Below are 15976 nucleotides of genomic sequence, written 5' to 3'. Positions count from 1 at the left end.
TTGTTTGGTTTGGTGAGGGTTTTTTGTTGTTGTTCTTGGTATAGGTTCTGCTCTGATCTAGATTAACGTTTTCTGTTTGTTGTTTCCATTTGTACCAAGGCAGTGGAAGAAGCCCTGATGGGCAGCATGACATTAAATGTGTTTAATGGATCCTCATTTTAAATTTGTATCAGTTTTGGTTATCTGGATGAGCTGTGGAGTTGTTCAGATGTGGTCTGAACTGAATGTAAATTTATTGTGCTGTATCTCAATTAAGAAGAAGAAGAAACAAACAAAAGAATCACAGCCACAACAAAAGAAAGCTTTTTTAAAATGGAAGGCATGTAGCACATATTGATGTCCTTTAGAAAGAGAACCTCTCTAAAAAAAAAGGTAAAGGTCTGCTGTTTAACCATGAACACAAAGGAGAGGGGCTGGCACACCTCTTACCAGAGAAAGTGCTGCCTTTTTAATTGCTAAGGCTAATAGATAAAACAAGCTGAACAGTGTGATGCACTCAGTATGTGTGTAAAATGTCAGTTTGTAGAGGATGTAAAGCTCGCAGCTGTCACAGTATGTGGTCCCACCAAGCAGCAGACAGGATGTAATAGCTCTGAGTAATTTAACTCTTTCTTCTCAAAGTAGAGCTCTGATATCCTCTACAAATGACCACAGGACTTGTTATGATAAAATACTGCAGTCATCCTTATCACTTTAACTCTAAAAATGTCAGGGCGTATTATTTCCACTGCAGTCTCTGAGATCTAGCCCTAAAACTTGTTTGATGGTTTTAATTCTGCTTGTGTAGGCAAATGTGGGTAGACAGTTCTGATTAATCAAAGCCTGCATGATTTCCTTCTCCCCAACTCTAAATTTGTCACCTTCTCTTCCCCATTACCTAAGACAAAGTAGCTAATACTGTCTGTAAAATTGAGTGCTATAACATTTATTTTAGATTTCTGCATTGTTCTGCCTGGGAAGCAGTGTTCATTTTGAAAATATTGTCCTTAATTTACAGATATTTTTTCACTGAAAATCTTCAGCTGGTGATTCATCACTTGTATTTCCTGCTATACCATACATTTATTATACTGACAGGAATTAAAAACTTAAATACATCATTGTGTTGCCATTTCCCTGGCAGACTTGAATGGGGTCAGTCTCCGCTGGAGACATGGTAAACCTTTTAAAGTGCGACATACCAAAAGATTTAAAAATTTATCTCTGCTGAGCCTAGGTTGCAAGTTGCCTTAATGTAAGCCTTGAAACAAATTCTCTGGAAATGAGGATTTGATTTGTCTGTAAATCTGATTTAGGTCATATGTCAGCTAAGCTGTGTTCTGCTGTCTCTGGCCACGGGAGAAAGGCATGACCGGGTCAGCCAAGGAGCTGGTGGCAATGGGCGTGAAAAGCCCAGAAGAGTTGTGTGTGTGACCCTCTTTACCACCCAAAGGACATATATGTTGCCCAGGCATAATATTTCAGCGAGGTGTCCCTTCTTGCTTTTTAAGAAAAGCTGAATAAAACCCTTTAGGAACCGGTTATCTTTGAAAGGTTTTTATAATTCTTTAATTCTTTCATGTAAGATATGAAAGCAGCATATATACATACATATTTGTGTGCTGAACTCAGCAGACATATTCTCTGTACAGGATTGAAACCCACAGGCTAATCTTTCATTGGCTTTTTGATAAAATTAGTAATAAAATATAGCAATATGAACTTGGAGCTCCCCTGACAGTTTCTTGTGATACTGACAGTACTGAACGTCTAACAATGCAATTGCTTCTTCCATGTGAATAAAGGGCACTTGGTAGTAAACAGGCTGAAAAGCACAAGATTTAAAACAGTATGAATTAAAAAAACCTCTTTCCTATCTGTCACAGGGTTCTTAGGTTTGTGACAAGATCAGAGTTAGTTCTCTGCTCACCCATAGAATCTTTCAGGAAAAAGTGAGCATACCAGATTTGAACTTCCCACTTAAGAAAAAAACTGAGAAAAAGTATTTCAGTTCTCTTTTAGATTTCCTATAAAACCACACAGGACACAAGTCATGTTCCTTTTAACCAGGCAGTAGTGCCCTGGGTAATGCATCTCTCTCTGAGCATTCTGAGGGGGCACGGGAAGCAGGTGCTGGGACCCCATAAATTGCATACACAGCCAGCACAGAAGCCAAGAGCAGTGCCAGCATTGTGTTCCTGCTGCCTGAACCAGTGGTAGTGGAGGGTCTGGGCTTCAGCTGTTTTGCTAGTGTGGAAATGTTCCATAATGGTGGAGTGGTGCACAAAGCCTTTTGGCAAAAGTCACATTTTGTTTGAGGGTAGGTTATAACCAAGGGAAATTAGGGTTGGGGAAGCTGCATGAGAATGATTAGGCTGTGCGTGGTACAGCACCTTGGAGTGTGCAGGTTCTCAGGTAGTGTTTCACAATGTTGTCTTTCTTTCTCCCACAACAATTGATGGGCAAACAGTAAAATCAACTCTCACTTAAAGGTACACAACTGTTGCAGTAATTTTGAAAGTAAAAATGCCAGAGTTATTTAAGAAAATGTAGTGATGGGTTGCTAGATCACATTCATTTCATATGTTCCATGGACAGTAATGTGGAGTTGTCCTATCGTGTGTATGTTGCCTGTGCAGTGATGAATTTAACACATTACATAAGATTTTTCCATGTTTCCTGTGTGGAGAACCCTCTGTGTCAACATGTTCACCTTGTGCAGCTTTGCCTACCCACCCTGTGCTTGTCTAAGTACAGAATTGGGTTGCTCTGCAGGTGTACTTCTGTCTTACAGGTGCAGGCAGTATCAGGAGCGCTCAGATGTTTTTGTTCTTTTGTGTACCTGCTAGAAAGTAGTATTTGCATCCATAGAATTCACTGAGAGAAGTGGGCTCTGTGAGCAAAGGTTTTTTTGGTTGCTTTTTGTTTTACCCTAGATGTAGACCCAGCTTTGAATGCTGCTGCTCAGCAGTCTATGTGTGTATTGAATTTGTGAGTGGATACATCTAACTGCAGGAAAACTGTCTTCCAGGGTACTGCCCCACATAGTGTTACGGCCTTATTATAGTCTCTAAAATATTTCACATTGCAGGAATTTCACATATAAATTAGTACTCATAAATAGCTCTAAATTGCATATGCCCAGAATATTGAGGAAAAAGCCTGCCTGTGGATTTATTTATTACTCTTTTGTTCTATTACCGTTCCACTAAGGTCCCTATTTGGCAGCTACTCTGTGTTAGCCAGTGACCCATCTACTGCCAGAAGCCACTGGTAAAGGTTTCTAAGGGTGCAGGAGCCATCCCACACCCCTTTGCTCTACAGCTGATGGATGGGTAGCAAGTGGCTGCTAGCAAGGTACTGTGGTGTATTACACGTGGAGATTGAGGAGCAGCTCAGTACTAGAGGAACACGATCCAATTTCTATTGCTGAAGCATTTGTGAAACTTCTCTTTCGTTTCCAATGAATGTTTTTAATGATTCAATAGTGCTACATTGTAGCAGAAATTACCTTTTGGAAGAAGGAAAAAGACAAATAATTCACAAATTTAGAGGTTCAGTTTAGTCTCCCTGTCAGCTGCATTACTGCAAACATAAAACATTCGCTGCATGCCTTTACTGGGTTGTTCTCACATGGCCCAGACAGTTGATTTCTCTCGTTTTATTTTTCTTCTTTGCCACTAAGTCACAAGTTCTATGTTTGCCGCTTCGTCCCTTCAGTGCCCTAGGACAGAAAAGCTTTAACTTTGGCAGTGGTGGGGACTGGAGACCAGCCTTGGCTGGGGATGCGTTGCCACCCTTGTGGGCTCTCCCCTCCATCCTTTGTGAGGAGCTGTGTTTGAACGCAGTGCCCATTTTCTGCAACAAACAGTAGGTTACACTTTCAAAGCAACTTGTGTTTTTTACTTCCCATCCTCTTTGCCATCTGTCAGTAGATCTTCGTACGCAGTCTGTTAGGATTTGCTGATAAAGGTTTTATTAAGATTTATTTAATGGGATTTTCAATCTACCAGTCTTTAATCCATGTTGGAAAAAATATTAGATAGTGACAATCCATAGCTGCCTTGTAACTAAATCACATTCACTTAACCCAGGAAAGAATGATTTCTAGAGAACTTCTGTCTCACAAGAGCTTAGTGGTTGTCTTGTTTATTACCTTGCTGTGGTTAAAATTGCCTCAGTGATGGGGGAGGAAGAAAATAAAAATTGTTAATGCAGTTGTTTGTGTGGCTTGCCCTAGATAGTATTCTTACAATTTTTAAATTTTTTTTTTTAACCTAATGAGCAGAAGCAACTGTGAAAGAAAGAAATGCTGAAAACAAACAATACAACTACAAATAAACAGAATTCTTTTCATGTGATGCAAGTCAAGGGGAAATCCTAGCTCCATATGCTCTGGTTTCTTGACACTCAAGTTGTGATCAGAGATTACTTCCATGCACAGGAGAGAGGGAAGCAAGTTAATTAAAATTTTCCACTCTTTCACTGAATGAAATGTCTTCCAGTTTGAAACGCATTATTTAAACACTTCTGTTTCTGGAGAGCTCTGGCACTTTTTTCCTACTTGTACTGGTGTTCAAATCCAGTATTTGCTAGCAAGAAAGAGCAGTGCTCTTTCATCTGATGGAACAGTATGTTTGGAATTTTATTTCTAGTGTCTGTAATAATAGTAGATAAAATAATTACTGTATTAAATATAAAGTGAGTACAAGATGACTCTTTCCCTCTGCACCCGTCCCCCAGTGTATTGTTTGTTTAGAAGCATTTTTGCTTTAGAAAACTTTTAATATGACACCAATTAAAGGTCTGTATAACCGTGACTTCTGCTGGCACACAAATTCCAGTCGTGGGATAGGATTATAACCAATGATTCAGGAGGGGGAGGGAGAAGTCATTTCTTATGGCCTTACAGAAAGCTTAAATTATCTATATTTGCAAGTAAGGAGCTTGAAGCCCATGTGGATTACACCTGTTTATTCTCAAGTGACTCCTTTCTCTTGTCTGTCATCTTCCAACTCAGCCAGTTATTAGGAATAGTTTATTCCCCAGGGACCTGGGGACAAGAGGTGCGGTGTCTGACTCCAGTGAAGTGTCATGCAGAGTTGTAAAGGGCTTGTTTAAGGGCATATTGAGCTCAGAGGAGGTGTACATCTCTGCATGATGGATACACTTCCTTCCTCCAAACAGTCTAATACATGCATTGGGGTGTTGGGTACCAGCATAGGAGAAATAAGAGGCCACCTTTTTGTCACAGCAGTACAGAACTCTTCCAATGGTTTGGGGTTTTATTGACATTTCCTGTTTTGAAAAAACATTTCTTTAGGCCTAATTTACTTTAATCTTAGATTTATTTTCTGGTAACTTTACCCTTTTGAATGTGCTTACCTGCTTGTTTCCTTTCTGAACCCTTGGATTGTGAAATACACCATCATCTGCTGCAGATGATGCTTCATCCTGACAAGTCAGACAGGTCCAAAGCCAGCCTTGTCTCGCTGCTCAGAGCCTGCAGGGACAGTGGGCTGTGACAGGAGTGATGGCGTGTCCCTGAAACAATTTGGCTTCTACAGCAGCCAAATGAGCTCTGTGTGGTATTGATGTCCTTCCTCATTGCCATAATCTTCCTCTGATAAAATGTTGCTCGGGGCACAAACAAGGTCTGCTGTGCCAGTCTTTCCTGACCTGCTAGTCTTCCACCCTCTAAAAGAGTGAGTGCCTTCTGGTTTTTCCTCTACAAACACTGTTTGATGGAGGGAATGTTTTAGTCAAGTCCTTTCATGTGATACCTCTTGGCCGGCTTGCGATGGTGGATGCTTTGACCTTATTCTCTTAATTATCATGTTGCAATTTTCATCTTTATTTTTTGAAGGTGGTGTTGACCGATCTCATCAATCTCAGTGTGTTATTTTCTGGAGACATTAGATCTTAAAGGCATCTAGGTATGTCATAATTTTTGCATTACCTGCAGACACTATTTTAAAAACTGGAAAAAGGGTGGAAATACCCATCTTACAGAGGGAAATTGGAGTCAAAGGAGACTCTGAATCGACTGTGATCACAGCTGCAGGATAAGTCCTGATTGTTTCAGAGGACATGAATTAAGGGCCATGTGGTATTGCCCCCCTCTCACAAGGTGTCTCTTTCCTCTCCTGGAGTTAAAAACTCGGGTCTGTACATGGTGATGTTGTAAAGTAGCAGTATCTCTCTACATCCCTAAAAGCCTCTGTACAGAAATCAGAAGTAACATGAGTGGTGTTCTCTTGCATGCACTTTCTGGGATAGAACTTTTAAACATTCTTCTTTTAAGCAGGAGTGATTCAGTTTCTTCAGCTTATTTGCATTTGTAGTCATGATCAGGTTTTTAGTGGGTACAGTCAGGCAGCCATTCAGTTATAAAGGTACCAAGTGACCTAAATTACATTTGATAGAAGAAAGGAATAGCTGAGATTGAAATTCACTAAAATACCTTGAAATAACTGCAGCAGGATTTGGATTAGTTCTGATCAAATGACTATTTCATTACTGCAGCATAAATGGATTTTTTGGAGCTGCAAAACCATTGTACCTTCCCCAGTGCTGAGAAGGTACATGAAACTAGTGTAAGTGCCTGAGATTTTTGGCAAATATAATTGTTATTCCAATCGAATGTAGTTATGTTTGTGGAGACTAGTGGTGGCCACTTGTCTGCTTTCTGCTTATTAAAATTAAAAACTAGGTAATATCCTCTAGCATCTATTTGTTGAATTACTGGAAGTCTTGGCAATGAGGTACCTCACTGGAGCAATCTTTGTCGAAACCACAGTGGTTCTTTCTGTGTGAATTACACAGTCTGCCATTTAGTCGAAAGAATCAGAAGGCTCTGCTGGGTACATGTACAGCAGGAACCAGACTTCTGTGCTGAAAGGCAGAGCTTTTGGTCTCGCCCACAGATTTCCTGATTCAAAATAAGCAGGCAGTGATGCGTATTTGTGGGTGATAAAAGGAATGGACTCATATTTTTTGTTGCTGTTGTTGGCTATTTTGCTTTTGATCCACTGTGGTAGAGTGCAGATATTCAGGATTTACTGTAGCCTAGTCAAGAGCAGGATCTGAGCAAAGCAATCTACTTTAACATAATCTTGCTTTGGAGGACATAACTCCTAACATGAATTTATCCTGTTCAGATCTGGGGAATCATCTAAAGCTAGATGGATGACTCAGGCAGTGTAAAAACAAGATCACAGATGTTTACCATTTTAAACAAACTCATTTAACGGTTTGGGATGTATGGGGGATCAGTCTTGTGTCTCATGTTTGAAGCATTTTCCTTCCTGCCCAGCTGAACATAGAAATGACCCACTTCAGTACAAACCCCTTTCTGCCTCCAAGAAAACCCACACGTGTATGTATTTCTTCAGGGTTTTTTTGGTGTCAGACTGAATGTCGCACTCCAAGTGATGATGCTAACTGTTGGTTTTCCTTCCCCAGGGAGTTGAAGTGCAGACAGACTACGTTCCGCTGCTGAATTCCCTTGCTGTGTATGGCTGGCAGCTGACGTGTGTGCTTCCTACTCCCATTGTGAAGACAAACAGGTAGGGAGGGGGTGGGAGCTGCCTTTTGGCCAGGAGAGTTGCTGTGCAAGCACCACAGTCTGTACAAGCAATTCCCTGTGTGGTTAGTGTGGATTTCCTTGCAAACCCTGCTGCAGCTGTTCTCTGGGTTTTCTGAGCATCACAAGCCACATGTGGCAGGAAGCACATGTCTGCTGGGCAGAGGTGGCAGTGTGTTTCTGCATGAATTTTCTGAGTTTTGTTTCTGTCTCTGTAAAGTCCTTGATTGTAAAATTCCTGCTCTGAATCTTCCAGTAACTCCTCTTAGAGCAAAGACAAAATGCGTGACAATGTTTGGAGTGAGATGTTGTCTATATGAAGAAAAGAAGTTTTATTCTGAATAAGTGTCTGTCCCGTGCTGCTGACACAGTCCAGCTGAGCAGAACCATGCGAGGCTGGTGTATCGTTGCTCTGGTAGTCATGTGTGCACATACAATAATTCTCTGATCTGTTTTGCTATTATTAATATTCTGAGTTTTTAAATGTAAATGCAAGTTACTTAAAAATACTCTTCATAACTTGCAAAAAACAGTCATCCCACTTGTTAATCATGAAGATGGTGTTGTCTGAATTTTCACTGGTCAGGAATATATTTATATTTATATACATATCAATATAACCAGTCATCATTTTTTATCTTTAAAGAGTAAATCTGCACAGAGCTCTTTATGAGATCTAGATGAAGACAACTCCTACACATAAAAACCTAAAAAGTAAAGGCCATCTGTGCTGGGGAAAATTGTTTTTAAATTCTTCATATATATTTAAATATAGGAATGAATAGAAAATCACAATTATGATTTATAAGCCCTATCTCTTAAAGATATGTATGATTTTCTTTCTCTTCCAGCTTTCTGTAGCCCACTAGTACATTACTTCAATAACACAGGTCAGGTTGACAGTGCAGAAAGGGACCCACTGACCAAACCAACCACTGTGGTTGTTCCTCCTGCCGTGGATCAAACCCATGGGGAGTACCCAGCCCCACTCAGGATCAGTGCCCCGGGAGGGAGGCAGCACTCTGGTGTTGCTGAGACACACAGGCACCGGGTGCTTGTGTTTCTTCTTTTTGTTCCACACAATTTATTCTGTGTTTACACACTAATGCTAAAACATTCAGTAAAACTGTGTCACAGGCTGACAGGCTCTGTCAGGCTGAACATTTGCCAGCCCCTGCAAAATACCAGGCTGCTCAGAGACACTGGGGACAGGCAAAGTGGGGATCAGGCTTCATATTGTTCTTCTTTGACCTGCAGAAATAAATGACTGAGATGGATTTTCGCTTTGAATGATGCCGGATGTGAATTTAATTCATTCTCAGGAGTGTGCATTTGTTTCTTTTTAGGGAGGGGAATTTATCTACAAAGCAAATCGTATTTCTTCAGAGACCTTCTTTGCCCCAGAAAGCAAAGAAGAAAGAATCTAAGGTAAATAACCTTGAGTTTCTGGTGCTTTTTGGTGGTATTTTTTATTGTAATTGATTTCCCATAGAGCTAAAAATGGCCTATTCAGTGTTTCTGCGAGACATTAGCAAGACACAGGGAATGGAACTGTTCAAATTAAAGAAACAAAAAATGCTCAATTGATATGAAAGCTCTTAGATTTCATTCTCTGTTGAACTCGTGGCAGCAGAAGGGATGTAGATTTCTCTGTACATAAACCAGCCATAAACTCCCCATACATGACCTAAAATTCTCTGTCCATATTCACTGCCTGCAAGGTGGAACCAATACTGTTTTCTCTCACCTTTTGCCTGTCCTTTTTCTGTTTAAATTGCTCACTCTGTCTGTCTCTCTCTCTGTGTATTTTGGTAGAGCCTAGCAAATGTAGGCCTGATCTTGGGTGGTGTTTCTATCTATTGTGTGAATGTTAATGAATTCTGCTACAATTTAACCAAAACAAGCCTCCTGAATCCAGCTAAATTAGTCGAGGACGTAGCTGACAACTAACAATGTCTGGATGTGGGTACATGTATGTGTTCCTACTTCCATTTTTAAATGTGTACCTGTGGGAACCCCTGCCCAAACCTGTCACACGGTACAGCTGAGAGCGAAATGTAAGGACTGGGAACTGGGAAAGTGATGACCTTTCTGCAGTACTCAAATCTGGCCTGCCCTCTCAGTATGGAAGGGATTGGGAAGCCCAGATGAAGTATGGAAAAGGTCCCTGAGACCACATGAGTCTGAGGGTGTGACCAGTGCAGCTGTTTGTGTGCTGGCTCTGGTGTTTGGGGGTGCTGGCCAGCCCCATGTCACCTCCAGGAGTGGGGCCTTTGAGCCCTGCAGAACCAAGCTGGAGTAGGAGATTGGAAACAACAGTGAGCAGGGCTGAGCACCAGGGCATTTCACCCACCAGTTTATAGCATTGCAGGTAATTTTCATCTATAAAGACCTCCCTGTTTTGGAGCCTGGTTCTGTGAGAGTCATCTTTTTGATACAGTGCAGACCAGTAGAGTGTTTGAACTGACTGAAGTAGGAGAGAACTGCTGGGAGCATGATTGTAATGTATTTACGCTCTCTCATTAGTGAAGCTGGACCCCAGAATATTGTGTGAACATGTTACAAAGCCCATCTTTCTTGTTTATTCTCTTTGTTTTCAGGTGATTAAAGGGATATTGGGGTGAGCGTTAGAGTGCCTGTATTTGGTCATTCTTTTCCGACCACTGTATGTGGTTTTAGTGAAAGTGGTGGGAACCCATATGTGGTTGTACCCCTTCAAATAGACAAACTAGTATGATACTGATTTCTTGTGTTACCACAACACATACATACCATCCAGATGATTCCAAACTTTAATTTTTTTTCATTCTGGGTTATAAAAACTTACTTAACAATGTCTGGTTGACAAAACAAAGGACTTACTCATTGGCACTATTACATATACAGGCATATTTGAGGGCAAGAATCACTACAGCACATTTTCATACCAAAGGTCAAGGAAAAATGACATACCTTGATATATAGTTACATAAAGAGATGTAGGACTGGTTCAGCGTCTGTAGGTGGTTGTTGTGAGTCACATCAAAGATGCCAAACCTGGCATTTGACTAAGTTGCTGAATATTCTGCACCTACAATGTCACAGGCTCTCAGTGTTTTTTTAACTTGAGATACGGCATGTCTGAAATGTTTGTAGATAACCCTTCAGAGGAGGGAAATAGGCTGGTAAGATTAAAAGGATATTGCATTGCTGGAAAGTCATCCATTGTATCTTTGCACATCATCCAACTGCTGTTCAAGGTACACAGAGGAACAGAAAAGGAAAACACTCAAGGAGTGGTACAACTTATTTCTCTCTTCAGTAAATCAGAAGCACTCTTACTACTGCGGTATCAGTCAGTGATGAGATGTTCATTCACTTCATACGAAACTGATGCTTGTTTGAGCAGAAACTGCTTGAATGCATTTTTGTATAAGTACCTGAATGAATACACATGTACATTTGCATGTACACACAGAGTTTCCTACAGTTTGATCTTTACCACTTTTAGGGCCCTGATCTTACCTTCTGTCAAACAGCTTTGAGTTAAGGGGAGCAGTTGGGTGCCCAGGACTTCTGCAAATCAAAGAGGAAAAAACTCAGGTGTCTGACTACAGCTGAGCTCTAAAACTGAGATGTTATCGTTCCTCTTTGTCAGAATGGCAGTGCTATTGAAGTGAAAGATAACTTCCTCTAAGTAAAACCGAGAAGAATCTTGTGAAAGCCAGTTTCTCTTTTTTGTTCCCCCCCCCCGCCTTTTACATTAAGTTCTGGCCAATAGAAGGAAAGAGCATTGTTCCAGCTTTATAATCTAATAAACTTAATGGGTTTTGAATGGCTTTTTGATTAAGGAATAAATAGCTAGATCAAAAATTTATGAACACAAGATGTTTTGGCCAACTTCAACATAGACCTGGTTTCTCAGAAGAAAATGGGTTTTGGAGCATGGCTGGATTTGCTGAATGTTCTGATGAGTTAATTGATGCCATCCAGATACTGCCTCCTAACCCATCCCTGAGTTTCCATCAGCAATGGATGCTGCTGACAAAATGGTTGTGCTCATTTACATGTACTTAGCAAATGTGTAGGATGGCTCAGCAGTGGCTTGGAACCATGGAGCAAGTCCAGAGGAAAGCCATGAAGTTTTTAAGGGGACTAGAGCACCTACCCTATAAAGACAGACTAAGAAAGTGAGGGCGGTTCAGCCCGGGGAATGTTGCATGGAGACCTCATAGCAGCCTTCCAGTATCTGAAGGAGGCCTAAAAGGAAGGTCAGGAGGTGCTCTTCCTCAGAAACTGTAGTGACAGGACAAGGGGGAACGGCTTCAAACTGAGAGAGTAGGTTTAGATTAGATGTTAGGAAGAAATTCTCTGCTGTGAGGGTGGTGAAGCACTGGAACAGGTTGCCCAGAGAAGTTGTGGATGCCCTAACCCTGGCAGTGTTCAAGGCCAAGCTGGATGGGGCTTTGAGCAACCTGCTCTAGTGGGAGGTGTCCCTGCCCATGGCAGTGGTGTTGGAACTAGATGATATTTAAGGTCTCTTCCAGCCCAAACCATTCTGTGATTCTTTGACTCTGTCCGGCTTTCTTTGGGAAGACTTAAGTGAAACAGATAAAATAGTGGCATATTTGTCAGCCTTTATATATACTTTACCTGTCAAGTCAATATCTCAAGGTACTGCTAGTTCCCTTTTTTTTAAATTGTCAAAACACTTTTGAAAGGGTGTCTATGGCAAGTCGTTTGTGAGTTCTGCAAGAGGCAGCCTCATGCTTTCTCATAAAAACCCCATTCATACAAATGGTTCAGAATGTTTTGCTGTTTGGGTGTAGTCTTGGGTATTAGTTCTGCTGCTAACCTGGTGAAAAACATTGGAATAATGCCATAGGATTGTTTTTTCTGTCTGCATTTGTGCAAGCTTTGCATATCCTTTCTTTCCACATGGTACAGGTGGGCTGCGAGGGTGTCACAGGTGTTAATGGTGACACAGTGTGTGGAGAGGAACCCACACGGTACATGCAACAGCAGGAGCCGAATTCATCAGGGTCTCCTTTCTCTGCCTAACAGATACATGTGTAGGCAGAAATGATCTTCAGTTGTCTGATTTTGTCAAGCAACTTTTTTTTATCTTGAGTCTTTTTGGTCAAACTGGTCTTTGAATTAAAACTACATTTCTGCTCAGGAAAGTAAACGTTCATGTGAGATTGTCTTTAACATTTGAATCCCTTCTTTGTAGTTTCACTGGAGGTTCTCCAAAGAAGACATGCACAACAGAAAAATAAAGAATTCCACAAAGGCTAAATTAAGTACTAGGGACAAGCAAAGGGCAGAGGAGAAGCAGGAATTTGAAGTCACAGAGAACACGAGGAACTTAGAAGCACAAATCTCAGCAGCAGCCAAGGCTGATCCAGAACAGCAGCTGGATGATGTCATAGACTTGGGAGATGAGATTGCTGGGACCAAGGACACGGGTCCCCATCACGATGGGGCATCGGAAGAGACATGTCCTGCCAGTTGTGACACTGGTGACAGCGCCAGGCATGGTGGCTGCGTGGAGGAGGCGGCTGAGGACGGGCACTGCGCGGCTGTGCCAGGCGGCTGTGGGGGCAGCGATGGGGCAGGGCCGGGCGTCGACTGCGCCTGTGAATAACACCTGTTTCAGGAATCCTGTGAGTCGCTGATGCTTTGCCAAGACAAAGAACAGATTTTGATAATCCCCACGCTAACTCCATTCCTCAACTCAGCATTACTTTGGCACTGTGCTTACTTTGCTCCTTAGCACACTGGTATTTCACGTTCCAAGTAACTACAGGGCCCATACTTTCTAACCTACAGAGAAATTGCAAAATTCCTTCCACTGTACATAGTGGGAAATGCTCTCCTAGAGCTACACTTTAAATTAAAAAGTAGGGACAAACAGAGAATATACTCACTTTTTGCTGAGACTGGCCGTAGCAAACAAGCTTTGAGCCTGGGTCAGGGCTAGTGTTCCATTCGCACAGATTTTACTCTGTAGTACTTTCTTGTCCATGTAACTTTTCTGGAGAAGTTATTGTGCCATATGTTACTTTGTCACTAGGCTTGTAGTGTCATGAAAATGGTATTTGGACTTAAAGAGGCTGAAGCTGGAAAGCTTAGGTGAGATGGTTGTTACCCTTGTTTATCTCCAGTAGCATACTTACTACTGAAACTCTCTTCTGAATTTTATTAACCCTTGCAGATTTTTGAGCAATAAGCAAATCGCGTACCTATTTTAGGCAAACCGGGTAAACAAGCCCTATGGTAAATTCGTGTCAGGCAGATGATGCTGATATAAAGTGCAATTTCCTATTCACTCTTTGCCAGTCAGCGGTTCATCAATAGTTGTGGGGGCTTGAGAAGACAGAAAAACAGGAAATAAAAAAGCAGGTGAAAAGTACTTCTCTCAGTGGTTATCCTCACTAAAATTGGAATTAGGTGTTACCTCCTGACCTTTTCCAGGTGGTTTTGGCCCACTTCCTCACCATTTTGAAAAATACCTCGCAGGAAAGAACTGAAATTGTACACAGGGGTCAGTGGCCAGCAAATGTCACTAAACAACCTTAAAAATGCAAATACCTTAGTAGAGCTTTTTTTTTCAAAGAAGTAACCATATTTTGGGATGGCAAACAGACAGAATTCTGTATAATTACCAACATGTTTATGTTTGAAGCTACATTAAAATATTTACAAGTGAATGTGCATATAACATAGTTTGTGCCAATATTCTCCAAATTCTTCAGTATTTTTTAAAATGTAGGAAGGAGTGGATTCTCTCTTCTTAACCACCTTCATTCTTATTTAGAAGTGGTCAGGTAATCTGATAACAAGGTGAGAAATACGTTGTAAATTCCTCTGCTTTTGTTGTTTAAAGGAAGAGCTCTGTAAGTGATTTGCGGTTTTTTCTCTTGACTTGTGCCTGATAATTTTCCTTAGTCTTCAAATCAAAATGCTACACAAAGAACTATGTTCTGTATCAGATGAGCACCTGGAGTGGTTCAGAAGCATCCTGTGTGCCTAAAAATGACACAGTTGGCAGAACATTGCAGAGAAGGGAAAAATGACACCCCTTAAATATTCATTGGAGTGAAGGCTCAAGTTTAAACCATTTGATTTCACACACACAAAGCACAGTGGTGTTTTTGTCATTGATTAAAGAGTTTTTTATTTTGAATTCAGTGGTTTAACCACAGAACTGTAAGTAACTTCAGTTTCTGGTGGTATTTTTCAATTATTTCATTCTGTATCTTGAGATTAGACTCGGGTTCCAATAGCCTCAAAAGTAGGTTGTTTCAGTTGTTCTACTTAAATACAAGGTCTCTGCTCTGTACAGTTTAATTACCTGTTTGCAGATTTTATTAGCTTAAGATCCTTCTACTGATGGTTTCTATCTCAAGGATTAGCTTTGTATTAATCTTGTTAAAAATTCACTATATTTAATGAACGTTTTGCTAGTAGAAAGTGTTGCAAGAGAAAGACCTCTCCAAATACTTTTTTTATCGGATTGCAATTTGACCTTGTTTAACTGGATCCCAACTGATTACAAAATTAAGGAGAAATAAAGGTCATTAAGAGATTGCGTATTTGTGGTGCTTGAAAAACTGCCAATAATTTGTCCCCAAAAGCAGGAACTCAGGATCTCTAAATGGTGATGAAGGGAAGCTCTTGACTACTGAGTTATCAGTAGTTAATAGTGCTAGAGAACTGGCTACTTCATTTTCCTTTCCAGGCTGACAGAGCGTGGAAGGGTCAATGGGGAAGTTGCACTTGTCTAAGTGAAAGCTTGATTTAAAACCTCATTTCGGTAAATGCTTGAGTGGCTTAGGGTTGCGAAAAGTTGAAGAGAACTTGCATGTTTTTCAATTTCAAAAGGGTGCAAATGGATTTGGTTTTATAGTCACACGATCAGTTCCAACTCGTGACTGTGAATTACCCTGAGCTGGTTCATCTGTCCGGAGTGGTGTGTGTGCCTTTGCCGTGCCCCATCTCAAGCTAAGTGGGAGAGCTTAAATCATGTCACAGGCTGATGATCCAGATGTGATGAGGGCAGGGCAAGGCAGGTGTGCAGTACAGCAGCAAGGTTCCACAGCTGTTACTTCAGTTTTATCTCAGCTGCTTTTGCCATTTTGGGCCTGAAAAAGCAGGACCACCAGAGTGGCCAAGGAAGTGAAAGAAAACAGCACCTATTTGCAGCCTGAAGGGGGACAGTGGAACTCCACACTGGGTGCTCACCCAGAGGAACCACAGTGACTCTGAGCCACCAGCTCTGCAGCAGGGTTGGTCACCCCGGGCAGAAAGTGGAGGAAGAAGCCAGGCCCTTTCCTTTCCCACAGAGAGCCAGCATTTTAAGCCAAGCCTGTATTTTCCCCCAAATTAGGCAGAATCTCCCAGTAATGTTGCAAACGAATCTTCCTGTGC

At 41.3% G+C, this 15976-nt stretch overlaps 1 protein-coding gene across 2 annotated transcripts in view; it reads left to right on the top strand.

The window, feature by feature from the left end:
* RFTN1 (raftlin, lipid raft linker 1) overlaps positions 1-15141 on the top strand; it is a 95093-nt gene extending 79952 nt beyond the window's left edge. For both annotated transcript variants that reach the window (XM_071561044.1, XM_071561043.1), the window contains exons 8-10: positions 7444-7547; positions 8911-8992; positions 12777-15141. In XM_071561044.1, the coding sequence (XP_071417145.1) occupies positions 7444-7547; positions 8911-8992; positions 12777-13190 (600 nt within the window). In that variant the 3' untranslated portion in view covers positions 13191-15141. The remainder of the gene's footprint in view (positions 1-7443; positions 7548-8910; positions 8993-12776) is intronic.
* Positions 15142-15976: the final 835 nt, after the last annotated feature.

The sequence above is a fragment of the Pithys albifrons genome, chromosome 7 (assembly GCF_047495875.1).
Source record: "Pithys albifrons albifrons isolate INPA30051 chromosome 7, PitAlb_v1, whole genome shotgun sequence".
Lineage (NCBI taxonomy): Eukaryota > Metazoa > Chordata > Aves > Passeriformes > Thamnophilidae > Pithys > Pithys albifrons.
This window is presented reverse-complemented; position numbering and strand designations above follow the sequence as displayed.